The 25,043-nt window shown below is 54.5% G+C and overlaps 8 protein-coding genes across 8 annotated transcripts; 4 read left to right on the top strand and 4 right to left on the bottom strand.

Moving 5' to 3' along the window:
* Positions 1-1,391: 1,391 nt before the first annotated feature.
* On the top strand, positions 1,392-2,289 carry POSPLADRAFT_1131875 (hypothetical protein; the record flags this gene model as incomplete). Its single annotated transcript, XM_024484144.1, has 3 exons — positions 1,392-1,463; positions 1,910-2,062; positions 2,131-2,289. 3 exons carry the CDS (start codon positions 1,392-1,394, stop codon positions 2,287-2,289), a joined length of 384 nt encoding a protein of 127 aa, XP_024343407.1.
* A 1,129-nt stretch (positions 2,290-3,418) lies between these two features.
* On the top strand, positions 3,419-4,684 carry POSPLADRAFT_1131559 (hypothetical protein; the record flags this gene model as incomplete). Its single annotated transcript, XM_024484103.1, has 6 exons — positions 3,419-3,625; positions 3,682-3,743; positions 3,803-3,942; positions 3,981-4,044; positions 4,476-4,588; positions 4,641-4,684. The coding sequence occupies 6 exons, from the start codon at positions 3,419-3,421 to the stop codon at positions 4,682-4,684; spliced, it is 630 nt and encodes a 209-aa protein (XP_024343406.1).
* A 480-nt stretch (positions 4,685-5,164) lies between these two features.
* Positions 5,165-6,784, bottom strand: POSPLADRAFT_1133423 (hypothetical protein; the record flags this gene model as incomplete). The annotated part of the gene is made up of 7 exons (XM_024484344.1): positions 5,165-5,416; positions 5,484-5,553; positions 5,611-5,675; positions 5,731-6,222; positions 6,467-6,492; positions 6,546-6,664; positions 6,720-6,784. The coding sequence occupies 7 exons, from the start codon at positions 6,782-6,784 to the stop codon at positions 5,165-5,167; spliced, it is 1,089 nt and encodes a 362-aa protein (XP_024343405.1).
* A 1,191-nt stretch (positions 6,785-7,975) lies between these two features.
* Positions 7,976-9,019, top strand: POSPLADRAFT_1053243 (hypothetical protein; the record flags this gene model as incomplete). Its single annotated transcript, XM_024480369.1, has 3 exons — positions 7,976-8,153; positions 8,210-8,581; positions 8,871-9,019. The coding sequence occupies 3 exons, from the start codon at positions 7,976-7,978 to the stop codon at positions 9,017-9,019; spliced, it is 699 nt and encodes a 232-aa protein (XP_024343404.1).
* Positions 9,020-10,292: 1,273 nt separating this feature from the next.
* Positions 10,293-15,616, top strand: POSPLADRAFT_1053242 (hypothetical protein; the record flags this gene model as incomplete). The annotated part of the gene is made up of 4 exons (XM_024480368.1): positions 10,293-10,307; positions 10,369-10,378; positions 10,465-12,036; positions 12,090-15,616. The coding sequence occupies 4 exons, from the start codon at positions 10,293-10,295 to the stop codon at positions 15,614-15,616; spliced, it is 5,124 nt and encodes a 1,707-aa protein (XP_024343403.1).
* Positions 15,617-16,051: 435 nt separating this feature from the next.
* On the bottom strand, positions 16,052-17,429 carry POSPLADRAFT_1038671 (hypothetical protein). The gene is made up of 6 exons (XM_024477424.1): positions 17,079-17,429; positions 16,916-17,014; positions 16,848-16,860; positions 16,590-16,796; positions 16,478-16,531; positions 16,052-16,422 (listed from the first exon to the last, which is right to left on the bottom strand). Exons 1-6 carry the CDS (start codon positions 17,333-17,335, stop codon positions 16,156-16,158), a joined length of 897 nt encoding a protein of 298 aa, XP_024343402.1. The 5' UTR covers positions 17,336-17,429; the 3' UTR covers positions 16,052-16,155.
* A 652-nt stretch (positions 17,430-18,081) lies between these two features.
* POSPLADRAFT_1053240 (hypothetical protein) lies at positions 18,082-22,486 on the bottom strand (the record flags this gene model as incomplete). The annotated part of the gene is made up of 20 exons (XM_024480367.1): positions 18,082-18,663; positions 18,717-18,790; positions 18,850-18,869; positions 18,921-18,928; positions 19,456-19,511; positions 19,562-19,670; positions 19,730-19,788; positions 19,840-19,859; positions 19,920-20,041; positions 20,097-20,113; positions 20,299-20,328; positions 20,398-20,472; positions 20,539-20,753; positions 20,829-21,068; positions 21,127-21,209; positions 21,268-21,338; positions 21,395-21,640; positions 21,698-21,842; positions 21,895-22,138; positions 22,215-22,486. The coding sequence occupies 20 exons, from the start codon at positions 22,484-22,486 to the stop codon at positions 18,082-18,084; spliced, it is 2,688 nt and encodes an 895-aa protein (XP_024343401.1).
* Positions 22,487-23,202: 716 nt separating this feature from the next.
* POSPLADRAFT_1131056 (hypothetical protein) lies at positions 23,203-24,666 on the bottom strand (the record flags this gene model as incomplete). Its single annotated transcript, XM_024484023.1, has 4 exons — positions 23,203-23,639; positions 23,692-24,213; positions 24,266-24,393; positions 24,464-24,666. The coding sequence occupies 4 exons, from the start codon at positions 24,664-24,666 to the stop codon at positions 23,203-23,205; spliced, it is 1,290 nt and encodes a 429-aa protein (XP_024343400.1).
* Between the last annotated feature and the right edge of the window lie 377 nt (positions 24,667-25,043).

Below are 25,043 nucleotides of genomic sequence, written 5' to 3'. Positions count from 1 at the left end.
GGGAAGTAATCAACGTCGTAGGTCCCCCCGAGCCATTCACAATCAACACGTCCCACTGACGGGTGTCTATGCAGCTGGCTGCGCGCGCTGGAAAGGCCTGCCGAAACCAGAACCGGTTGATCTCTGTGCCCGTCGGCAGGTGAGTGGCATGGGCGGTGCAGGTTAACAGGGTATCTGACGGACGTGAACGTCGTGCAGGTGCCATCCCGCGACTTCCGTGGGCATGCTGTCCGGTCACCAGTGCGCGAACCGTGGTGGAAAGTACTACTTCTGTATGGACTCGGGTGGTGGATCATGCATGGCGGTCAGACACGCTATTGGTCTGGAGTACGGACAGTGTTTTGTCTAGTGACCGCAATGACACCGGCGGTTGCAGCGGCTATGTATACTTCCCCAATCGCTGCGGTCGTTCTTCCTCGTAGTGTTGCGATTGAGCAGCAGTATGTCCTACCTGAAACTTATTTATGATGCTCTCTTGGAGCCCTATACTGGTCTACAGCCGGTCTATGGTGATACTATCCGCCTTGACATGCGAAGATACATCCTGGTTTGTACGGCTGCATCAAAATAGCGAGAGCGTATGAGGGGCGAGGCCGCGTCCAGAATTCTGGTAACGCGGACATGTCTTTCTCTCGAACCATTTTGCATCAACTCGACCACCTTACTTACATTGAGCTTGTGCTGGTCACTTGGTCTTCTTTCGGACTTCCAGTAACAGTGCGAGCGCGGTACGTTTTATGAATCGCAAAGGAACTTCCAGCGTGTCCGCAAGCTATGACGGCCAAGGAAACGAGCCCGTTGATGTCATCCATCAGCAAAAAGGAACGCATCATGTATGGTGATGCATGTACGCGCATGGCCTTGTAAGGCCCGGCCAGCTTACGAGAGAACATTGTTATTTTACAGCCTTGTATTGACATGATGGCAACCCTCCGAGGTGTTGTGAGAGCCGGCATACATGGTTAGGCCCATGTGGCTGTCAAGAGCATGCAAGGTTGGCGAGGCTGACAGCCTACACAACGTCAAGCATACTATAATGTTATAGTGACTATTGGATGGTATCGGTTCGCTTCTGTGACAGACCAGTCACCCGCAGATGATAAAGTCAATTATGGTATATCATTTATTGGGCGTGATACATTACATAGCAGGAGAAACGCGTGGGCATGAAAAAGGCGGGCCGTTGACTACAGAGATGCACCGCATCGATGACAATTGGATGACGTACCTCTATGTTATGATCTGCTTGGCGCACGACATGTAGAGATTGGAATCCTCTCCGCCCAAGTTGAGGTGGCATAGCAAGCAGCCAAATTCCGCATAGAAGTCGCCTCAGACTCATCCGAGCAGGGAGTTAACAGCGAGAAACTACCGGAACCGTGTATCACTTCATGTCAAAGATACTAGAGAGGCTCTGCCACATACTTGTTACACCCGCTGATGGTTTCTCCGTACTATGTAAGGTGAGCTTGAGTGCCGTGCGAGGGATCGTCATTATGTTCCGGGAACCTTGTCCAACTGAACATCGTGAGAGCTGCACACCAAGACAACGATATTTGCATGCACCAAGAAGCCTCGAAGCAGGCTTTTGAGAGTTTCGCCCGGATCATGAGACTACTGTACTCAAAGCTTCGCAGTATCAACACCCGTATCTTCATTACTTGTCTGTAAGATTGCTGAAGAAAATCAAGAGTTGAAAATAATATGCGATGATTATCACGCACAAGATGAGGAATAAGTGGATGATCTGTGAGTAGAATAGTAGCATTCTTATATGCTTCAGAGGAGCTAGAACGCTAGATCCGATGCAAGGACTAGCTGGCATACTGATCGAGACCGGCCCGTTTCCAACATCTCGCCTTGATTGAACACATTTGTACGCCGCAATTTGTCACGGTACACCCTTTAGATTCTCGATGACAAATTCAAAAACACGCGAGGGGCAACCAATAGCACTTACGACGTCGTTAGACTCACCGCATGGAATGGCACTCTGCGCTCAAGACCTCGCGACAGCTACGCGAAGCAGCTTCGCACCCGGGTAGAGATTAGACATACACCGGTGTGCGCCGCTCGGATACTGTATCCAGAAATCCTCGAAACGCATTGATTGCGGAGACTTTGTGCCAGGGGGGCTCCAATGTCATTCAGGCCGAGGAATACGACTACGGATGCGTTGATGACGGAGCCGAAGACATCGACGAAGGGAGCGAGAATGGGACTGAAGATGCTTTGGGTCCGGAAGATGGGGAAAGGAAAGGCGATGACGATCCTTGCACAGTTGGGTAATACGCAATGTTATAGAACCAGCTATTGATGTATTTTGTTCAAAGCAAATCCTCATCCTTTAGACCTGTGTGCCGGTGCTCCCTCGGATGGAGTCGATCACAGGCCCACGGATGCCGATGCAGCAGACTCAGCGTCTGGTTGTGAGTCATCATATGTATGCTGCTAGACTCGCAGCTCCTTCTAAGACTCGGTAGTATGTCGACGTCAAACGATATGCCAGATGCCAATATATCCTTGACGTCATGCAAGGTCAATGGTCACGGGACCCTGTGTGCTTCGTCCCCTTTTGCTGATGCCGCCATTCGGAATTGATCTTCAGGACATCGTTTCTGAGAGAGGCTGTGTACAACTTCGTGGTACGGGGATGTCGGGTAAAGAGGGTTTTCAAGCGCGGCACGAACGCAGGAGGTGTGTAGATCATGTCATTTCTAAGCCGGTCTATCTTGTGAACTGCTCGGCAGCTTCGCATCACTGGTAATCTTAAACAACGCAATGTCCAGACACCTCCCACCGCTAGGATCCATTTCGTACATACATTTGCGCTCATGACTCTGACATATTGACAGAAATCCAATTCTGAATCAATCTCGACTGCTCTCAGATAGACCGCACATATCCGTGTGGCGAAACGCAACTGCGTTAACCATGAAACCCGAATAGCTCCAATGCCAATCGCACTCACTACATGCATCTCTGATTCGCTCTGCCGAGCGCACTCTCACGGAGATCTTCTTTCCATGATCACCTCCCGACCGTGCATACCCATATAGCAATTCCTATATGCGGCGCGGCGTCATGCCTTGAGTCTTGTAAATTACAGTCTGTCGGCTTTGCACAATGCTAATTTGCGCTGAACGACAGACCTGAAGGGTAGTCACGCCTGCGACTATTGACGCAGGTCGGGATTATAACCACATCGTATACAAGTGACCGAGCCATGAAACACCTGCTGCTGACGACCAGCAAGCTGCAACATCTGGCGATGCGCCGCCCATAATTTCCAAACTATGCTTCCCATTAGCTAGTATATCCGGGCGCCCGCCCATTCTCTCCCATAAAAGACGGGGGAGCATCCGTATGTTGACGCAGCAAACACGACACATCCAGTCTTGACGATACAGAGACCACAATGCGGTTCATTCAGTCCATCCTTCTCCCGCTCACGCTCCTTGCTACCACCGTTCTGGCGGACAGCTACGCTCGTGACGCGCTAGATCTGGAAGCGAGGAGTGTGTGGGATGACGATGCGCTGTTTGCGCGGAGCGACGACGAGCTTTACGCTCGCGACTTCGAAGAGCATAAAGACCATCCTCTCGTCCGGGAACTGATCAACGTCGTAGGTCCCCCGAGCTATGTATAAGTAAGACGTCTCACTGACGAGTGTCTATGCAGCTGGCTGCGCGCGCTGGAAACTGCTACAATAACAACCAGAGGATAACTGTGGCCAACGGCAGGTGAGTCGCATGCGCCGTGCAGGTTAGCAGGGTATCTGACGGACGTGAATATCGTGTAGGTGCAATCCCGCGAATTCCGTGGGCATGCTGGCGGGTCACCAGTGCGCGAACCGTGGTGGAAAGTACTACTTCTGTATGGACAGGGCTGGTGGAGCATGCATGACGGCCAAGAAGTCTATCGGTCTAGAGCACGGGGAGTGTTTTGTCTAGTGACCGCAATGACACCGGCGGTTGCAGCGGCTATGTATACTTCCCCAATCGCTGCGTTCGTTCTTCCTCGTAGTGTTGCGATTGAGCAGCAGTATGTCCTACCTGAAACTTATTTATGATGCTCTCTTGGAGCCCTATAATGGTCTACAGCCGGTCTATGGTGATACTATCCGCTTGACATGCGAAGATGCATCCTGGTTTGTATGGCTGCTGATTCTGCATCAGAATGGCGAAGGCCGAGGGTAGCGCCACGTCCAGAATTCGGGTGAGGCGGACATGACCTTTTCTTTCAAACCACTCTGCGTCGACATGGCCGCCTCCCTTATATTGGGCTTGTGCTGGTGACTTGGACTTCTTTCGGACTTCCAGCAACAGTGTGAGCGCGGTACGTTTTATGAGTCATAAGGGGGCTTCCAGCGTGTTCGCAAAAGATGACAGCCAAGGAAGCGAGTCCGGGTCCGGGTCCCAGCGTGTTATGTCTCACTTTGTTTGTTGCTAATCGTCTCTAGATTTATTGCTTAGGGATTTCGGTTGGGAGATCTCGGTCGGTGCTATGAATATACTGTGCAATGTGGCGTTTGGGGATTTGAAACCTGCGGGATGTCAAAATGCGCGAAGGGATGAGAAATCGGGGGGTAAGTGCATTTTGAGCGTGTTCAATACACTTGGGATGACACGACATTGCAGCACGCGGGCATCTGCGCACAGAAATACATGACATGGTCATCTGAAGCAAATGAAGCCTGCCTGCAGAAGTATGAGATCATTAACGGACAGTACCGAAGGTGCATACAGTCAGCAATGTTCAGAATTAAGAAGGAGGCAATATGACTTACATTATATAGGTCTGTATGTAGGGAACCTCAATGGGGATGGTGTGTTCGGAAAGCAGATGCGAAGCAGGTGAAATTAGATCTATACCACAGCCTCGATCCCAAACAGCAGCGAGACAATTTGAAGTGACGGTAAAGACGAGTCAGACGACGATGCCTGTAAGCAAATGAAACGTGATGTTAGAACCAGGATCTGCCTGTCGAGGAGATCAGGACAGCCCAATGCAGCAAGAACGAACGCGATTCGATTCGCGTGTTATGAGAAATGCAAGGGTGATGTCCAAAACGCTCAGAGCTCTGCGCAATTATGTGTACTTAGCCAATCGAACAAGTTGATTGAAGACAGTGATGATACATCGTTTACCGCGACGGAAGCTACTACCGGATCGAAGGTGGGAATATCGTCTTCTCCGCCTCGCGATCGCCATCTACCTCTACCTTGTGTCCCACTCCGGCAGGCACACACCCTTCACCGAGGGCTGCCTCGAGTGCTATCTTCGCAGCGAATCCCGAACAATGCATAGGTAAAACATACGTTGGCGCCGGTCGCAGTCGGTTGGCCAAGAAGTCCACGGTGGGCTCAATGCGTGGTGCGAGGTCCGAACCTGCGAGATGCAGGCCCCCGATGATCTGCGCATTTCAAAGGAAACACAATTGATTCAGTGCGTACGGCAGATTTAGGACACTCGGGCCGCACCATGTACACCGGCCGTTTGAACGTCACAACGGCGTCTCTCACCACGTTGACGATACCGGCATGCGAACACCTGCAACGCATTACGTCAATACCAAGCCGGTGGCCTTGTAGCGTCTGCCGCACGCACGCCGAGAAGATGATGAGACCCTTGCCTGCCACATCGATCGCAGCATACCGCTCGTCCATTAGATGCTGCAGGCGATTCGCCCTCAATGTTGGCACACACGGAGAGCACAGCTAAGCGCACCTGCTCCTCGGCCCATCCACCTTTGCCGTCCTCTTGCTCGATCCACCTGACTCCACCCGGCAGCCCGTCCTCGAACTCCGTCAGACGCGGTATCTCTCCGCTCACCCACACCGTCTCGCCTGCGATCGCGTGTCCTTCGGCGTGCGTCTCCGGCACGCCGCCGGCAGCCTTGATCTGCTCGAACGTAGGGTCCGGCGGGAGGCGCGCGATGACGTTGCCTTGGGAGGATATGCCACGCGCGAGCGGCCGGCTGGGGTGAAGGTCGACGACACACGGCGCTGCATGCTTCGCGTGCTCGTGTACGTCCTGTGCGCGGAGGCGCAGGAAGGAAAGCATCCCGCCGCTATGATCCGAGTGCCAGTGCGAGAGGACGACACGGTCGATCTTGTGCGTCTGAGTGTGCATCGCAGCGACGTTGCGCGCGATGGAGAGCGACTCCGGGCCCGTGTCAAACAGTGTGTAGTGAGAGCTCTCACCATTGATTTGCGTCTCCTATCTGGTCAGTCAGCGTACAGCTACGTTTACAGACTTCTACGCTCAACTACTATCTGCTCCGTAGGGAGGCATCATGCAGCCTATAGAGGCTACACTACATGCTGCGAAGGCCTAACAAGGTGGATGCCAATGCAGCACGGAGAGCTGTCTCTGCGAGCTGATCTGTACCGTACGAATCAGGCAGTGGCCAGCCGTTCGCACGCTCATGGTCTAGGTACAAGACAAGGACTGAACGACATACGATGAGAGCAGAAAAGCCGTGTGCGCCTGGATGCCTATGATAGGATCACTGATTGCCTTCGTTTGCACTGTTGACTCACCACAACAATAGTGTTCGAGGTCTATGAACGGAGTTCCTGTCAGCGGGTCGATTGGCGGGTTGTGCTCCGTCAAGTGTGTTCGCAGTTCATGGGTGAACCCTGGAGGCAACTTTGTCATCCTGTAGATCCGACAATGAACACCTCAGACGACGTCGACGACGCGCATATACTCACCATTCTATGCAATTGTCGACCAAGAAGGTCACGACGAACTTGTCAACAGATCTGAGCGGGGTCATGTCTCGTGTCCAGAATGTTTTGATCAGAGGATCTGCATAGAGTTTGTTTTGTAGCGCTCTCGCTGGGATGGCCCCGAGATCGCCTATCGGCTGCGTTCCAGCCTATTCGAGCACAACTGATCGTATGACCTCAATACGGTTTCAGCAAGGCTTGGCTGCGATGGCGTCGCTGCAATTTGGTGGTGTGGATTCCGGATTAGAGTTAGCAGTTGATAATAAGCTGTGGGCGTGATTGTTCCCCCCGTGCCCTTGACCAGAAAGAGGCCTTGAGCAGGCTGCTCGGGGAACCAAGACGCGATGAGCCCGCTAGCGATCGACCTGATCTTCCGCCTCGGTCGATCGTTTCGTGCAGTACGTGCAGTACAGTATGCAGAAGGAGCAGTTGGAGGGTCAGACAGTCGTATGAATGGAGGAGATCAATTGCAGCACTAGGAAATCTGAGGCAGATATCAGGGCAAAGCTCGAATGCCGTGCTTGCTTTCGTTCAATGGTAGAAACTCATGATCCAGGTCGGTGTCGGCAGAGTCCGGACTAAGAATTGTTTAGGGCGATTTGGGTGTGTGTTGAGCGGAGTTCACTCAGTTTTGACCGACAATTTACTATCGGTTGAAGAAGGATAAACTCAGTTGTATTGGCTCACTACACAGCTAAGGAATCGCGATTTGAACGTTGATGTGTGGGTTTGGGTTCGTAAAACGTGCAAACCATGACATATATGGAAGGCAACATGCCATATATGGTATTTATTGAAGGTTTTCACCCATGGCTTTCAAATTTTGCAAATCCACTCTGAGATAGTACTCCTATTGCTATGATACCCTTGGCGACCGAAGAGCTGAATCCAGCACAGAATCCAAACTGTGTTGTGTTCGAGAGCACATTTGAACCATCTTAAGCGACGAGCATGCGGCATCGTCCGAGAACAGGCTTAAGGGGCATGGTTGAGTAGTTTAAGAGCTATACAGTAATGCGCTACCCAACGGCGCGATTTATAATGCATTCCTCAAGGGAAGAGTAACGAGTATGATGTACACCGAGTCCCTCGGAGGGACATATTCGTCAGCGAGCGCGGGAAGGGATCGGGGGACTGCGTCACGCCTCGGCATCCTCCTCCCGTCCTTTGTGTAATCCGTTCGTTCTCTTTGGCTTTCGACTGTCAACCACCTCTACGCCTGGTTGCACTATTCAAAAATGCTCAGAGTGCTGGGAAAGGTACCTCTTCGTCGCTGTCTACACACGTCGGCACCGCGTTCAACGGCGCGCCCTAGCCGTGTTGGTGCTGTCATAGCAGGTTCGGCGGTCGTAGCCAGCTATTTGACGTGGAAGACGCTGCATGGCGATAGAATTGCGCTGGACTCCGTTGCTTCCTGTAAGTCCCATTTGCGTTGCGAGCCGTGACCGGTTGTCGAGGGTGAAGCGTCATAGCATCGAAGAAAACGTCCTTAGCAAGCGAGTTCTCGGCCCCTGATGTCCTCGCCGACGCACATACAGAATCTGCCGCAGCTCAGGCTGAGCTCGAAGAGTCGACTGTCGAGCCAACAGCAGATTCGATACCCGCTGCCGCAGAGGGCGAGGAGGAACAGGGCAGCGGCGGAGCGTACAACCCCGTCACAGGCGAGATCAACTGGGACTGCCCATGCCTCGGTGGGATGGCATACGGGCCGTGCGGCATGCAGTTCCGCGAGGCGTTCTCGTGCTTCGTATTCTCTGAGAAAGAGCCGAAGGGCATCGACTGCGTGGAGAAGTTCAAGGCCATGCAGAACTGCTTCAGGGAGCACCCGGAGGAGTATGGCTCAGGTGAGTAGACCTCTTCGATGACCTTGTATTATCGCCGGAGTGTCCTGTTGTGTTCCACCGGGTACGGCCTTTCCTCGCAAGTTGCCCGTAGCTGGGCAGCATGTGTAGATAGTCTGCCGAAGATGTTGCGGACACTGGCATTGTAGTCCCCGGCTGTCCTTCTTCGGGACCCAACCTGACCAGCCGGTTTAACCGGTATAAGGTCTCTTGTTCGATCAACAACATCCTGATATTCTGTGTGTGCAAACGCTCTACTGACTCGCTGACTAATTGTTCTATTTGTTTGTAGACATAATGAACGACGACGACGATGATGAAGAGCTCGCACCAATAACTGATGATTCACCCGTTGGTGGCCAGACAACGGAAGCAATCTCACCAGTACTTCCCGAGTCCCACGCAGAACCGTCATCATCACAGTCGTCGACTTCGGCATAGCATCGTCCGCAAAAGTATCACAGCAGTATAACTGTCTTCTACACGTACATTATATAGACTATCATGATGCTGGTCCCCCCCCTCTATTCTTGCATACCGCAGTGACGTGCCTCACTGAACGACACGAGAGCGTATTCTAGCAAATCTAGAAATATTTATGTACCGAAGCTATCTCAGCCGACGGCGGAGATTCTGTCGGTGATAGCTACCGCGCTGTTCTCGAACACGGAGAGCTGCTCAAGCGAGGTGACCGCGCATCTGGATTTTGTTGTAATTTTGAACCTTAATCACTTGGTATCCCCGGTCGCGTGAACGAGAGCTGGATTATCGGATTGTCGATGCAAGAAGATGCAACATCCGAGCACAAGCCGGCGCGCGTATGCACGAGCAACATATGTCGGCGTGGTCGTCCATGGCCAGCTATGGCATGCGAGACAACCAGGAGATAGTGCCGCGTGACGAGCCATCACTGAAAGCACCGACCGACACGTACCTTGTGCTGTACATGGACGTGTACACATTGTTCATGCCCCTTGGCCCGCGTCCCTCAATACATCGCGCGTATGAACACAGGACAGGCATTCAAGACCCGGATTACCGCATGCTCGTCCCATGACTGCAATGCCGTACACACTGCATATCTGGCAGACGCCCCAGGAGCTCGTATCGCGCAAATGGACTTCCGGACACTGCGCCTGGATGAGCAGGCGCGAGCAGCCTGGTCATGGGCCGTTCAGAGACGCTCCCGCCCTGGCGTCGCACTGCGATGCTGACGAGCGTGACGACGTACCGCAGGGGCACATTTCACGGGCTGCACCACATTTACGCCAGGCACGCACTGTGGGTGTCCCGCCCAGGGAAGGAGACGAGCCGGCGCAGCATGGGTGTATCCAGATGCCAGCAAAGCAGGTCCCAGCTCTCAGAATAAAAGCGTCATGACAACATGGCGAGACAAGGCGGGGTTGACGGCGACGCGAAGGTCAGAGCACATGCAGCGGGTTCACGGCCGAGCATAAATGCTGTGACGATGTTGTGTTGCAGTATAACTGAGTAGAGATAGAAATGAGATAATGTTTCGAGTAGCAGCGGATATGAAGATCCAGACTCGGATGCGGTAGAAAGGAAGGGCTGAGAGTGGCTGAAGGGCACGAGGCGGTGAGAACATGGCCAAGGTTGAAGTCTAACTTGGTGATATTCCATTTCCGGCTCCTTTACCTGTTCTCCGCTCCGGATTGCCAGTCCCTACTCTACTTTCTTCCACAACCCCGTCTTCATGCTGTCTGGCACGGTGAGCCCGTCATCTGTCGCGGCGGGCAAGGGATGTGCTGACTTTCAACCCGCACCCGCAGACGCTGCCAGGTGAAAACTTGCTCGGCCACCGTTCCACACATACTTCATCGAGCCACGACAGCCGGTCGAGCCAATCTTACAGAGTCCGTTTACAGGGTCTACTCCTACCCTATTCATCGTCAGAGCCGGAAGGAACATGGAGCCGTCATCCGTCGCCGAACAGCGAGCGACTGCCGTCGCAAAGCTCAAGCGCGCCGCGTCTCTCCCTCGTATGAAGGACGGCCGACGACCGCCCATGCACGTCGAGGCGGTAAGTGAGGGAGAAAGGATGGACCACGACGACGGGATTGATGAGGAGAGCGTGCAGGACGCAGATGGGCTGCAAGAGGGGGAAGAGGTGCAGGAGGAGGAAGCGCACCAGGTTCCAGGCGTGGACACCCCCGAGGACACTGAAGAACGCCCCGAACAAATCGAGGAAGCATCTACCCCCGCGCCCGAGACACCAGGGCCTGCTGAAAACATCCCCACTCGCGCCAAACGGCGCTCACGCTCACGTACGCGGTCGCGAGGGTCAAAGGACTTCAAGGGCAAGGCGAAGCAATCCTCGCAGGTCAGCTCGGCGAGTCATACAAATGAGTCGTCTGCCGACGAGTATGCTATGCCTGCCTCCGGCGACGAGCCGCCTCCTTCGCCGCCTCTCGTCTCCCCCATCCCCTCACATTTCGCGCTATCTGCTTCGAGGCTCCTCGCGTCACCATTCTTCTATCCTGGAACTACACCACCGACACCACTACCAACCCTTGATGACCTACAGAGGGGGATGACGGGCATGGGGCTCTACCGATCGAACAGTGCGGGGGCGGCACGCATGATGGCAATGCACAAGCTCACTGGCGGGACCGAAATGATCGACCCTGCGTATTTTTCATCATCTCCAACCCCTGACGGCCCGCGGCTAATGCGCAACAACACCGTGTCAGGCGGGGAAAGGATGGCGGCGCGACAGATGCTGCTCAATCGGCTGCGTCCCCGTGTCAATCAGACGGACGGGGAGCAGACCAGTGGCGGCGAAGAGGTGGTGGCCCCGATATTGCCCCCGAAGCGCCGGCGGCGGCGATCCAAGCGAGCATCATCGCGCGCATCGACCGTTGTGGACGATCGGGAAGAGCGGGAACCGCCGTCGACAACGCCCAATACGCCTATAGTGCCGCCTTCGCCGTTACCGCTACACTTCCGCAACACGCCAGAGCCGCCACGGCCGCCGTCATCGGCAAGTCGGGCAGGTAATGGGGACGCTCTCCGGGATTTGCCACAAGTTAAGTCTAATGGCAGCCCATCCATTGACTACGAGAAGCCGATGGGACATCGTGGCGTAGTTGTAGAAGAGGAAGACGATGTAACGCCAGAACGCGTCTCTCCTCAGCGCCTGCCATTGCCGTCCCCCTCGACGCCTGCACGCGGGTTCATGACCACGGCAGGGTTGCGCCTACCACATACATCTGACGCGCCATCAAGTACTTCTACTGACTCTGCATCGGTGAGCGTGCCAGTGTTCATCTCTCAAAAGGTGGGATATGGTCAGGAGATGTTCCCTGCGAGTCCGTTTGCCACGCCTCTCAAGGAGAGGATGTACCCAGACGAGGACGAGGAGCGAGTCTTGGTGCGGAGTAGGTCACGACTAGCAGCATTCGAACGCGAAAGCGAGATTAGCTGGGTCGCGGAGCCTGGTAAGTATTGCTAATGCTGATACTTGCATAATACTCACGGCTGTCCACTACAGTGCCAGAGCGGGAGCGGATGCCGCTGCATGATGACGAGGATGACGAGGATGAGCTGGAATTTGAGGAGGAACCGATAGGAGAGCAGCCGCAAACTACCATTGGCGACCGCGTTCCTCAGTTGAGCGAGTTGATCGTCGAGGTCGAAACCTCCCCAGAACCGACATCAGCACATATCCTGCCATCTCCCATATCGCCTATCGTCCCTCTCACGTCCACTCTGAGTGAATCCCACTCCGGTCCTGCACAGCCCTCGCCTACCGTGTACCCTGCACGTCTTTCCGTGGCTACACCCAGCCAGATGGACCGTTCCCCGTCGAGCACAGACTTCCCACCAGACTTAGACGATTCGCGTGCGACAGTCACTGAAGCGACATTGAAGCGGGTGGGTGAATCCACCAGGACCTGGGGGGATAAGGTCAAGAACGCCTTTCCCTTTCAACTGGGTAGGAGCGGCTCTGTCAACGGCCGTCGCTCGCGGACAGGAAGCATTAGCATCCGGGACAGGCGGGAGAACACGGACTCGAGTATGAGTCGCGAGAGCCACGGCAGCATCTCGCGAGAAAAGGGCGAGCAACCCAACCATGAGACACAGCCACCGTCTGCGTCAACCTCCATTCTCTCGCTCCCGATTGCGCCGCAAATGGGGATGCACTCGCCAATTCCGCCTGCTACAGCCGAGATGATCTCATACGACCACGAGTATAACCCCAAGTTGTTCCCTTTCCCAGGAATCAAGCAACTTGAGGCGCAGCGAATGCATCGCGTCGCCCAGTCCGTTTCAACTCCTGACGTGACCAATGGAAACCCCATGGAGTCGGTCCCGAGTTCGAGCTCGTCGAATACGGCAGGGCGTTCATTGGAACCTGGGAGGGAGCGGAAGCTCTCACATCAGGCATCAGACAGCCGCCTCTTGCCCCGGTTCAAAAACGCAACTTCCCCGCTTCCTGTGTCTTCTGTGCCGTCATCCGCTTCGCAGGGTGACTACTTCAGCATACCCTCCACGACTACTCCGGGCACCAGCGCGTCTGGCTCCGTGAAACTCCCCATGAACCGTGAGGATGTCAAGAAGTGGTTGAATGTCAAAAGGAAGTTGTTTGGGTCATCGCCTGCTCCTACTCCCAGTGCGACCGTCGATGCTAGGCCACGGATGGGCGACAAGAAGCCGTCGTTATCAGACATACTACGCGGCCGTAAAGAGGCGGATTGGGAGGATAGTGGCCATGACAATGCTCGTACGCCGACGAGCCCACCCAGCAATGCGATTTTTGCACCGCTTAGGCGGGAGGAGCTCAAGACTGCCGTGCATATGGAGACCGAAGTTGTCCTGTCGCACGACTCTAGTCCGGAGACCATACACTCACCCAAGAGAGAATTCCATCTAGAAGGCAGATCGAACGGTGTGATTTCGCCTTCTCATGCCTCAGAATTCTCAGTGTCATTTCCCTCGCCGCATGATCCTCCATCGTCGACCACGCCAGATCCCCACTCCTCTCTGGATGATTTCCCGCCGTCAACATCAGATTCTTGTTCAATGTCATCGTCGCATCAATCGCCGGATCCGCGCGAGAATGAGGTGTCTGTCAGCTCGATCATACTGGCGCGTCTTGACGAAGTACTGGGTCGGGGCTCGAAGAGTTCAATCTATCCAAACACGCTCGATGACCCTCCCCGGAAGCTCGTCCTGTCCTCACCCGTCCTGCAGGTTGTCAATGCTAACACTGTCAAAGATCGCTTCCTCTTCCTCTTCAACGACATTTTGGTTATTGCTAAGCCTGTCATGCACGACCAGGACATTCTGATCGAGACGATGAAGCCAAGTCCCCTCGACAGGAAGTTCATAGTCAAAAGCGTTTGTCCGCTTCGGCAGCTTCGTTTCTCTGGCGAGCGGGATGAAGGCCACACCAAGAGTATCAATGGGGCCAATCCCATGAAACATCCCGTCATCAGCAGCTTCGTGCATTACTTTGCCAAAGATCCCGACAGTGCCATCGCGTTCTTGTCCACTAAGACCAGCGCTAGGGAGGACCCGATCGCGTTGGGTCAGCTGCTCTTCCGGACGCTTGACCTAGACAGAGCGAGGTTAGGCGAATACCTATCCCGTCGAACATCCAAGGTCGTGTTGAAGGCATTCATCAACAGCTACAGCCTGACTGGCTTGCGCATTGATAAGGCCCTTCGCGTTTTCTTGCAGGCGGTTCACCTACCGGTTCGATCGGGCAATCAGACTGGAGCGCTTGAGTACCTCATGGATTCCTTCGCTAGTCGTTGGCACGAGGCCAATGCTGGAATAGTTGCCTACGATAAGGATCTGGCCGTCCGACTGGTGCGCGCCATTGCCCAGCTCAACGAAGTCATGCACGGTGAAATCACTGACGAGCCTGGACCCACTGGGTATCCTAAACGCAACGTCATTTCTCGCGATTTTGTCGAAGCCTTTAGAAGATACGATCCAAGAGGTCTGGTGCTGGATGACTTGCTTGACAAGATTTACGCCTCCATTCGGCGAGAGAGGCTCTCGCAAGCACGCGATCCAAGTGCATCTGGTGACACCCCAGATGTTCCCATCACGATCAAGCGGCCTTTGCCAACTCGCCTGACGTACCGCATACAATCCGAGCCGATCATCTTGCGCATACCGCAGCCCGATCCCCATCTCACCATCCAGTTATTCGGTCAAGATCTAGTGTTCGACCCCCCGGTCCTTAGCTTCGTCAGATCATCGGAGACGTCTTTCCGCGTTACAGGGACGTCACTTGGACCCAAGACTATTATCATGTGGCGATCTGGGCCCAACGGCATCCTCTACACGGGACTGCCGCTTAGTAGCGCTGTGATGGTCGAGCGGGCATTCATGCGCAACACGTTCCAGCTCGCGTTTGTGAACCACAATGGCGCAAAGCGGAAGTACATGTTCGGCGTCGATGACTCACTCGTCCGTCATCAGTGGGCAGTCTCACTCAAACGCCAGATTGACATCGCGTCCACGAGTATTTCACCCGCCGAGGCATCAGGCTCTAGCTCTCAGAAGGCAGCCGAGAGTCTGGCACTACGGGTGCTCCAGGACACATTAATCTCATCAGAGGACGACTACCCATCCGTGCCGTTGTCGCCCGTCGATGAAGCCCTGGCCCGTCTCAATGGTGCGACGCCACCTAGACGTGCCCACAGCAGTAGTGTTTCCAGCCCGCGTTCTGCCATGAACCGTAGTGCCAACGGGGCGTCTGGGGCTCGAAGACAACCCAATGGTTCCAGCCCGCACGTGCGCTCGAAATCGCGCAGCCAGGTATATCATCGCCATGGACCCGGGAGGCTCGAGCTCGAGCTCAACGATCTTGGTGATCGCAGTGACGAAGATCGGTTGCAGCACGACTCATCTGCACAGTCGCAGCAGCAACAGCAGCAACGGACATGGAGTGGACGCGATCTCGAGATTATCTGTCGACAGAACAGCCTAATCACTCCTATGCTAACATATCTGCAAGTGGGCCGAAGAGATCCTGACATAATCAATGGTGCTGTTTCATAGCCGCTGCATCGGTTGTGCCTTTTTCCTCATTCATGTGGGTATTATGTCCGCCTCTACGTACACTCTTACTCATTTCCCTTTTTCTTGTTTGCTAGGTCGAATCTGCTCTGACTACATGCTCTCGCCTTATGTACTCCACCGCCTCACACTCACTGCATACTAGTACCGTGCTCTTGCTCTTAGAGTAGACTCACCTTCCTTAATCTCACATCTATATGTTATATTCCTCTCCTCGCTTGTTATGATTAATCTCGCGGATGTCTGTACCCGATACTGATCACCATCATATGTACTTTGGACGCATTGTTTACTTTTCCAGTTATACACTCTCTTGTGACAGGGTTCCTATGGCCTGCATCGTCCTGTCTGTGCTTAGAGGTTTGCTCATACCAGCGCTAGCTTTGGCTGATTCGCTCGAGAGCCACGAGGCACAGTAGATGGGCAGGACAGACGACATATTAACCAAGTCTAAGAACAAGATACAATACGAAAAGTATGAAACAGGTATCGTCGCGAGGTAGGTAGGGCGAATTGGCCATTCACAACTTGCTCTTCGTCTCCAGGAACTTCTTGACCTCCTCACCCGTCTGCGCCCACATAGGGATAGGGAGGTCGATGCCCTCACCGAGACGCGCATACGTGACCATGCCCAAGCGAGACATAGGGCGCAGCTTGGCAGGGTCGATATTGACGCCGTCCGCCGCGAGCACAGCGTTGCGCACGTGCATGAGCTTGATGCTGCCCATGATGAAAGTCGTCGTCATCTCGGGACCGTAGTTTGAGATGAGATCGTGCGAATGGAAGAGCTATAACACACATGTTGTGAGCAAGTGGCGTTTATGGATACAGCATGAGCTTTACCTCGCACTCAAAGCTGACGGCGCTCTCACGCACGCGTGCAGGCTTGATGAGAGTCTATGGCCAACGTTAGCGACGATGAGAAAGACTCGTTACAGGTTAGAAAGGAACGCACACTGGGCTCGGGCGTTAATCCACTGACAACCCACTCATCCACTTCCGGAGGTGCATCGATCGAGGTCGCATTTGCTGCGTCCAAAAACGGCTCACTGATAATGTTCACGGTGAACGTCTTCGTCGCCAAGATGTTGTCTCGAGTGTTTTTGCCAATGCCCTGGAAGATGGCAAACGAAACGCCAACCATGGGGGGATCGTGCGCCAACTGAAAGAGGGTGAGCGGGCTACGCAAAGTGCATATCCTGAGGACTCATACTAGAGAGAAGTAACTGTAAAGAGGTTTTAGGATCTGTAGACCAGGCTGAGCTGCAAAAGTATATGTACCTCATGGGCGCGAGGTTGGGGGTTCCATCGCCTGCCAAAGACGAAACGAAGGCGATCGGCCGGGGTACGATAGAGCTCGTAAGGAGGAAGTATACATCCCTGAGGTCAGCGCACGCAGGGCTGAGATCTTGACATTAAGTGAAGAGTACCGGAGAGGACTTACCTGCCGTGCGTCTCCTTGAGCGAGAACGTCTTCCAGCCCTTCTGCTCGTCTTCTTTCCACTCTTTTGCAAGCTGGCTGGACTCAGGTGCAAGACCGTCTCCCCATTTCCAGCCGGGGTTCGGACTTTGAGTCAACTTGTGCGAAGGAGCGGTGTTGAACTTCGGCAGACCAGACTCCGTACTGCGAACAGAAGAAGAACTAAAAGAACGGATGAAACGGCCGGGAGCCGACAAAAGGCGTTGAACGGCGGAGTACATCGTCAATGGGGAGCGGGGGAGGACGCGCTGACGAGACCCGAGAAATGAGCGTATAGCATCCTCTCGCTGCGTCTTCTAAGTAGTGCAGCCTGAGATAATGGAGCGAAAGGCATTCTTCCGTGCTTAACAAATCCGAGTATCCGCGACGGGCGCCGCAGGCCAATCACCTCCTGGAGCTCTCGATACGTGAGAACTCCTGTCACCCCCGGCGGCCGCCTTCCACGTGCATGGTTCTACCATTGGTCAAAAAGGGTAGCTCTCCTGCCTCTTGTGGCAGTTCCGCCGGCTCATTGAGGACGACCAGCAATATTTTCGGCGATAGCAGTCCCATTTGGGCTGGGAGTGGCAGCGGTCCCGGTCCAAGTCGGCTGCGGCACGCACCAACCAATGCGGGCCCTGAGTAAGTCATGAGTAAGATTCTCACAGGTTTTCACAAGGGCTGACCAACAGGAGTGAAGATCACGCTGTCTTCAATTCAGCCCGACCAATCAAGTCTAATCATCTGAAGCCTGAAGCTGCCAGGCGAAGCATTGTCATGTGGAGGGTGATGGTGCCGAAGATCTCTCATGAGAGACACATATAACTCACTGTCGGATAAATCCGAGATTGCATGAATGAATCATTGAGACTATGGGATATGCTTGGCAAGTTTTACAATATAGCATGCGATAGGGGTGAGTACTTACAAGCGGGCGAGAGCAATAGGATAATACACTGTACGAACTCTGTAACACCACCGCGTCTTCTCATTGAAGGTAGCTTGGTGAGGGGAAATGCAAGATCGGGTCTCTGATCCCGCGCAGGAAATCCGGGGAATAGTGGTTGGTGTCGAATGTGAATGATTGAGTTGGCATCACGAACGCTCCGTTGTTGAACGGCTCCTGGAATTGTCCCTGAGGCAACGACAGGTCGTCTGCTGTTGGCACGGTGGGCCACCAGTCGAACGCAGGCATCATTGCAATCGCTGAATCGGTGCCGGGCGTCACTGGGCCAAGAAGATCTGCCAGTAAGCCATCTTCAAGGCCGGTTGCTAGGTTTTGCAGAGGGTACGATGGCGTGGGGGCAATAGGCATATTGAATGGTACTTGAGAGATCGGCGCCTGCGCTTCGAGCGGATGCTGTTGAGTAGCCGTACTAGCGGCTGCTGATGACCATATGCCGACCTGTGTATGCGAGTGAAGGGCAGGTTCATTGATGCCATCGTCTTGGAAGACAATCGGCATGGGTCTTTTCCGAGGGTTCTCGACGAGGGCTTCTTGCCTTAGATTCAGCTGGATGCCGGCACCCCTCAGCAGGTCCCGTACACGTGTAGCACTAGGCCAGCACGCCTTACATAGATGTTTGAGAATGTGAGGGTGCTCCGGCGAGTTTATTTACGCACCCGCAAATTAGCACATGCGTCAATGCAGTCTTGCAGACCTGTCAATGCTTGAACGTCGGTGGGATAAAACTTCACTAAGTGGTGGGTTAACTTCAACTGAGTATATGCGCAAATCAGTCCAGTCACAGCGCACATTTCATGACGTGCATTAACCTGGAGATTGGTCAGTCTGCAAGTTTGAAGCCCAACGTGACTAAAGCTCACCCAGCGCTCTGCAAAGCGGTAGTCATGAGGGGAGGTCCATACTTCAGATCATATCGTTGGTGATATAGGCTTGCTGAAAGCGAAGACGATTATTCCTTGACCGCATAAGTAATTTGATGCTGAGACGGACCAAACTTTGCGATATGCGAAGCAGCACTTTGGCAAACATCTAATGACTTCCAGGGTATCGTATCATGATCGTTGACCGATGGACCCGGAACCGCTGATTGGCTGGACATTGTGCCTGTTTGGATTGGCTGGATCGGCGTAAGGAGGACAGACGCACCTGATATCTTTCGGTATACTGTATCGAGATCGAGTCAGATTTACATGTAACAGGAAGGAACGAGGAAAAAACATACAACGGCCGATGCAGGAGGAGCATAATTGACCAATAATAGCAATGCATATATAGCACATGAGGGGGCGGGCAAGGCTGGCTAGGTCCGGCAAGGTACCGCAGAGTCTCTGGAAGGTTAAGTGACCACTGAATGAGGCGAGAATGAATCCTATCCATTGCGGCTCGCCGAGCCACAGTGGGATCGCGAGTGATGGGGTAGATCTTGTCCACAACTTCACCATGCAATATCGCTATGCAGAGAGTTGAGCCGTCACGTCAGTCAGGCGAGCAGATCACATACTCAACGATGATATTTCACGTGAATAGTTGATATAGTTGGCAGGAACAGGCGAGATCTGTTGGCCCGATGGTGAAGGGTGATTTGGTGCCCACAGCTGAACACCATCATCCTGCAAGCGACATTGTCTGTGAGTATTACCTATTCGTCACAGCATCATTAGTGGCTCACATCAGGGAGATCAAGATGTAATGTTGCGAAATCGCTTTCGTGTATTGCCATTGGTCGTCCTGGAAGAACATCAGTTGAGGATGCACCATGGGATATGAAGGTAGACTTACCTAGAAACTGTGCAGTGTACCTTGAACGCGGAGCATGTCCCGTCAATGGTCAACTGGCCGCTACGATCGATGTAGCTTACTTATCCGCCAAACAGCACGCCCACCATATTCTCCTCCGAACACTAGTCTGTGCCGGTGTGAAAAGCAGTTCTCCATGGTTCCTCCACTTGGCAGAATCGCGATTGAGTCCAAGATCAAATGCCTGGGGCACGGGAGATTGATGACGAACTCCGGTATACTTATGCACTCACACATACCATACGCAGAGCCATACCTGAAGACAGATCAGTCAGCCGATCGCGTAGGGAGATGAAGGACGAGCATGTGATTGATAAGGCACGGAACCGAAAACATGTATCCACATCCTTCTGGTGTCATGTAGTGTAATGGACGCATATATGCGCCCATCAAATCTCGGAAATCTACACTGACGACGACGCATAATAATTGTTCACTTACCAACATGCAACCATCCGACTTCCAGGTAACCTGGCACATGTGACAAGAGATGGTGAGCAAGTGCAGCTCGACTGGCACAGTATGTTTTCAGTGACCCACCTACACCAAACTCTCGTATGCCGAGCAGAATCAGAGCCTGGCATGTTGACGTACGACTCGATTGATACATCGTGTCTGTAAACCCGTGACAAAGGCGTCGAGCGTTGAGCAGGGTTGCTATTTCGGTGAAATGAAGCTCACCCAGGACCGCACGGGCCGACGCTGCATACTCAGCCCCCATGTCCAGTTGTCGACCATCCGGAATGTGGCGTGCCTCATGGTCTCGCAAATCGCGGTTCGAGTAGTGCGCAGCGAACGCAAACATGGAGAACAACATTAGATCGGTGATCTTCTGTACCCGCTCAGGCCTAACGGTCTGCGTAGCTTCATCGACACCTGGGGCGCTTGTCTCATGGCTGCGTAACCTTGATAAGCACATCCTGACTACTTCCAGACATGATCCCTTACCCATATATTCTTATCAAACCAACGGAAGAAATGTCAGCCGCATGACGCAGATGTACGCGAGAGTATCGTACTGCGATGCCCGAAACTGCTCCACGAAGTCCTCCTGGTCGATGACGGGCAGCCAAGGATTCACATACGTGAAGTATGTGTTTATGAGATGTTCTTGAACATCAAGCGGGGGCAAAGTCGGGCGCCCATCGCGCGACAGGTACTCTGCGGGCGCACTGACTATGCCAGGCCAAAAATGTGACATAGGGAAGTTCCTACGGAGTTGGTTATGGCGAATTAGCTCAAAAGTTGTGTGGTAAATGAAGTTCGTACCATATACCACCCAAGTTGCGCCTGTTCCATCTTTTGTCGCTGGCCAAGATATACAGGCCGCAGGTGTTGTCGTGATAGCGCACCTACACCGACACGTCCGGTACGTCAGCTCGTGAGACCATTTCGGCCAGAGGGCTGTACCTCTTTGTTCTCGTCAATTGACAGATTACCAAATGCATCGGCGCAGTCTTCCAACTCATCCCTGTCAGTGTCTGCACATACAAGCGAGGTTAAATGCCACGCCACCCTCACAAATTAGGACACAAACCTGAAGCTTCGTGTAAGTCGTTCCAAGTAGTATCAGGAGCGAGAGCGGTCGTATCCAGTCGGCGCCTTTGTCGGGCTGGTTCCAGAGACGACTCAGAAATGGCAGGAAGTTCTGTACTGCTCATGTGGGGATCCCGTCTTCGACCACGCGGATATTCAGGGGTATCCGGGTTTGCCGCCCACAGTGCGAGTGCCTCCGACAAACGGTCTTGCCACTCCAGCGTCGGCCGCTCTAACACGGAGGGATCTATGGAGCAGCGGCGGTCAGTTATACAGATTTGAACCGGAGAAGACCTGCGCTGACCTTTCTTTGTGACACTTTCACGACTCATCCTAGACTGACGTCGGGACCGCTCGCTCGCTTGCTTCGGAGGTGCCGCGCTGACAATTGAAGCAAAGAAATTGTCCTGTGTTGGGTCAACAGACCGCTTGACCCTACCGGTGGGGCCCTTGATTGCTGTTATGAGTTCTCGTAAATGCGGTTTGCCCGCATATACTCACAAAAGGACCCGTATCAACGCCTTCGAGGATATCGCGCGCCATGGAATCTCTGCGTAAGTCAGCTATCACACCTTGGGCGCGAGGATCCTTAGATGTCATGATAGCCGCTAATGTGCTTTCCATTTGATGCAAACGATGCTCTAATGCTTTGATATAACCCTTTGGGGGACCGCGCCTAAAGCTGGGTCCTGAATTGCAATCAGGTTGCGACGTGATAAGATTGAACAGATGCAATTGCACCGACCTGAGAAAGTGCAATCTTTGATATGGTCGTCAGAATGACACCTGATGAAAAGGAGGACAAATGCTGTATTGCTCACCAATGTTGGCCGCTGCGCACGCTCTGCAGCGCGTCGGGCCATCCGGCCCAGGCTGGCATTTGCTCTTGGATTTCCGACATCTGTCGCAAGCTTGACACCCACACCATAAGCCCAACGCATCTCAAAACGAAACGACAGTCGGACGTCCAGGGGAATGCTAACCCACCTCGTTGGCTTCTCTTAGACTGCTGCGTCGCCGCATTGTTGGACGGCCCCTCTTCGAACTCATCTTCCGACCTGTCCGACTCTTCCGGTGCAGACATGGGGGACATGGTGTCTATTCGGGGCGTGCCAAGGAGGCACAGAGGCATTCAAAATGGCCCAGAAGCGGAGGGCGAGGCGGGATGATGCACTTACGAATGGTTCCGTGATCGCTGCTGACGCATATACACGGCGATCGTCCGCGAAGTGCACACGGCGGTGGGTGTGCCTGGTCTGGTGCTCGCGGGGATGCGACAGGTCAAGGAGAAAGAGGGTCCACACCTGTGGGAAATGTAACGATGATGCATGACAGAACTTTTATGTTTGAATCTTGTGTGGCGGACAGAAGCGGGGAGATTGCGAGACGCCCAATGCCGCATTACGATCCCGAGTGCTAGATCTTCTGACGGCCGAACGCATGCCCTCATGCCTTGTCACCCGCAGGGAACCTCCATTGCCTTGCGGGGAGTTCTAAAATTGACCCAGCCATGGATACGATAACGTCTAGACCTCACATCTGATCACAAACTGCTTCCGATAGGCCGCTAGACCACAAGTGGAACGCACAGTCGAAGACGGTGGTGACTGTCAGCCAAAAATTAGGACAGCAGAGCGGTAACATTCCGGTACCGGCGGCACGTCCAAGGACTGGGACCACTAAAACGTAACGCACGCGCACCTGTCCCCATATAGATAAAAGCCGAAAGAACTCTCAGCAGAGGCCGACGTCTCTGAGTGTGCAATAAATCAAAGATCCTAGAGAATGCCATTACAACAGTAATACAGTTTAATGGTGGTCCTGATCATGGTCCTCATGCCGGTGCACGATCTCCTCGTCTACCGGGCGGAACTTTACCCGCACCTCCGCCACCTCCTTCCTCGCACCCTTCAAAGCCCGCGAAATCTTGCCCTCCAGATCGCTCGCCTCTTCGATGCTCAGTGTCCGCGGCACCTCGGCAATGAGATCAACGAACATCAGCGCGCCAGCACGCATCGCGCGCAGGTCGCGGATCGCACGCAGGTTCTCGGTATGATTCTCGACCTGCGCACGGGAAGGCGTATGTGAACGTGCGGCCGCAGAGTCTGATGAAGGGAGTAGTGGATCCAGAGCTTTCGCGAGGATCGCTCTCGTCCGAGGTGACACGCTTCCATCTGTCAGCTGGTGCAGCGCACCAGCCAAAATACCCCAGCCCTGCTTGATGATGAGTATCGAGACGATGATGCCTAGAGCAGCCGCTGTCAGCGTCGACGTCGCGCAGCGGTCGTAATATCTCACCTCCAATGGGATCGAGTGGCAGGTGGGGGAACCACCATGTGCCCAGGATGGCCAGCAGCGCAACGAGGCTCGAGTACGCGTCGCTCCGGTGGTGTATCGCATTCGCAAAGAGCACCGGGCTGCGCTCCTCGTCCGCAACGCGCTTCGTCACCCGGTACAGCCACTCCTTCCCTATGACACTCACCGCCGCGAACCACGCCGCGTTCGGGTCGAGCGCGTGCGCGTGTGCGTGGGCATGCGCATGTTCAGAGACGACCACGGGCACGCTGTGTGCCGCGGCCGTCACCGTCTCGAGCACGTCGTGCACCACACCCGACGGCAGCGCCGCGGCCGACTGCGAGAGCGCCTCCATGAGCAGCGCCCACGAGTGGACGCCGATGCCCAGCGCGCCGGCCGTGAGCAGCAGCGACACCGTCGTCGTGCCCAGCACCTCGAACTTGCCGAAGCCGTACGGGTAGCGCGCCGAGGGCGGCCGCCGCGACAGCTTCCAGCACGTCAGCGTGACGAAGTCGCCGAGCAGGTCTGGCGGGGGTCAGGCGCGGGCGGCACAGAGCAGGGCGCGGCGCGGACATACCGCTGAGGGAGTGCCCCGCGTCCGCGAGCAGCGACGCGGAGTTCATGTACCAGCCCGCGGCGCCCTTGGACGCCGTCAGGCCGATGTTCGCGAACAGCCCGAGGAGCGTGATCCTGGTCCCGCGGTCTCTGAAGCCTGCATGCGAGCGCGTCAGCGGACGGTGCGCGCAGCGAGCGCATGCAGGACGTACACGGCTACGTACCTCCGCTCTGCAACGCCTCTACTATCTGCTCTGCGTGCCCCTCATCTGGCCCGTGTGTATGGCCCATGGAACTGAATATCGAATGTGAATGCGAGTGCGAGTGCGAGTGACCGGGCGTGCTGTGGTCGTGCGAGGCGGGCTCCTTCCCCTTCCCCTGAGGCTGGGTCGAGTGCGCACGGCGGGCCGTGAGGGCGTCCATAGTAGGCATAGTCGCTGGCGGTATCCGAGAACAGCCAGCAGTGAAGAACGTCCGGGTGCGCGTCCGGGCGGGGCAAGGTCCACGTCGCACCAGTCCCGGGGAGACCTGAAACAGCTTGACGGTGCCCGGCCTTGGCAGCAGGTTGCCGAGATGAGAGACAGCAGAGCGTTCGAGCATAGCACACGGCCGCGAGAATGATGACTAGCGCGGTACTTATGGCGCACGGGCAGCAGGAGAAGAGGGAGCGCCGCCCTCGCTCGAATCGACGGAGACATCGCTCGGGCGGGAGCAGGGAGCGCGGGTGTCGCGCGCGGCACACTCGATATCGCCTCTTTGAATGGCGTGATACATCCAATGATACATGTGAAAGGCACCGA

Source organism: Postia placenta, assembly GCF_002117355.1.
Source record: "Postia placenta MAD-698-R-SB12 unplaced genomic scaffold POSPLAscaffold_2, whole genome shotgun sequence".
Lineage (NCBI taxonomy): Eukaryota > Fungi > Basidiomycota > Agaricomycetes > Polyporales > Adustoporiaceae > Rhodonia > Rhodonia placenta.
This window is presented reverse-complemented; position numbering and strand designations above follow the sequence as displayed.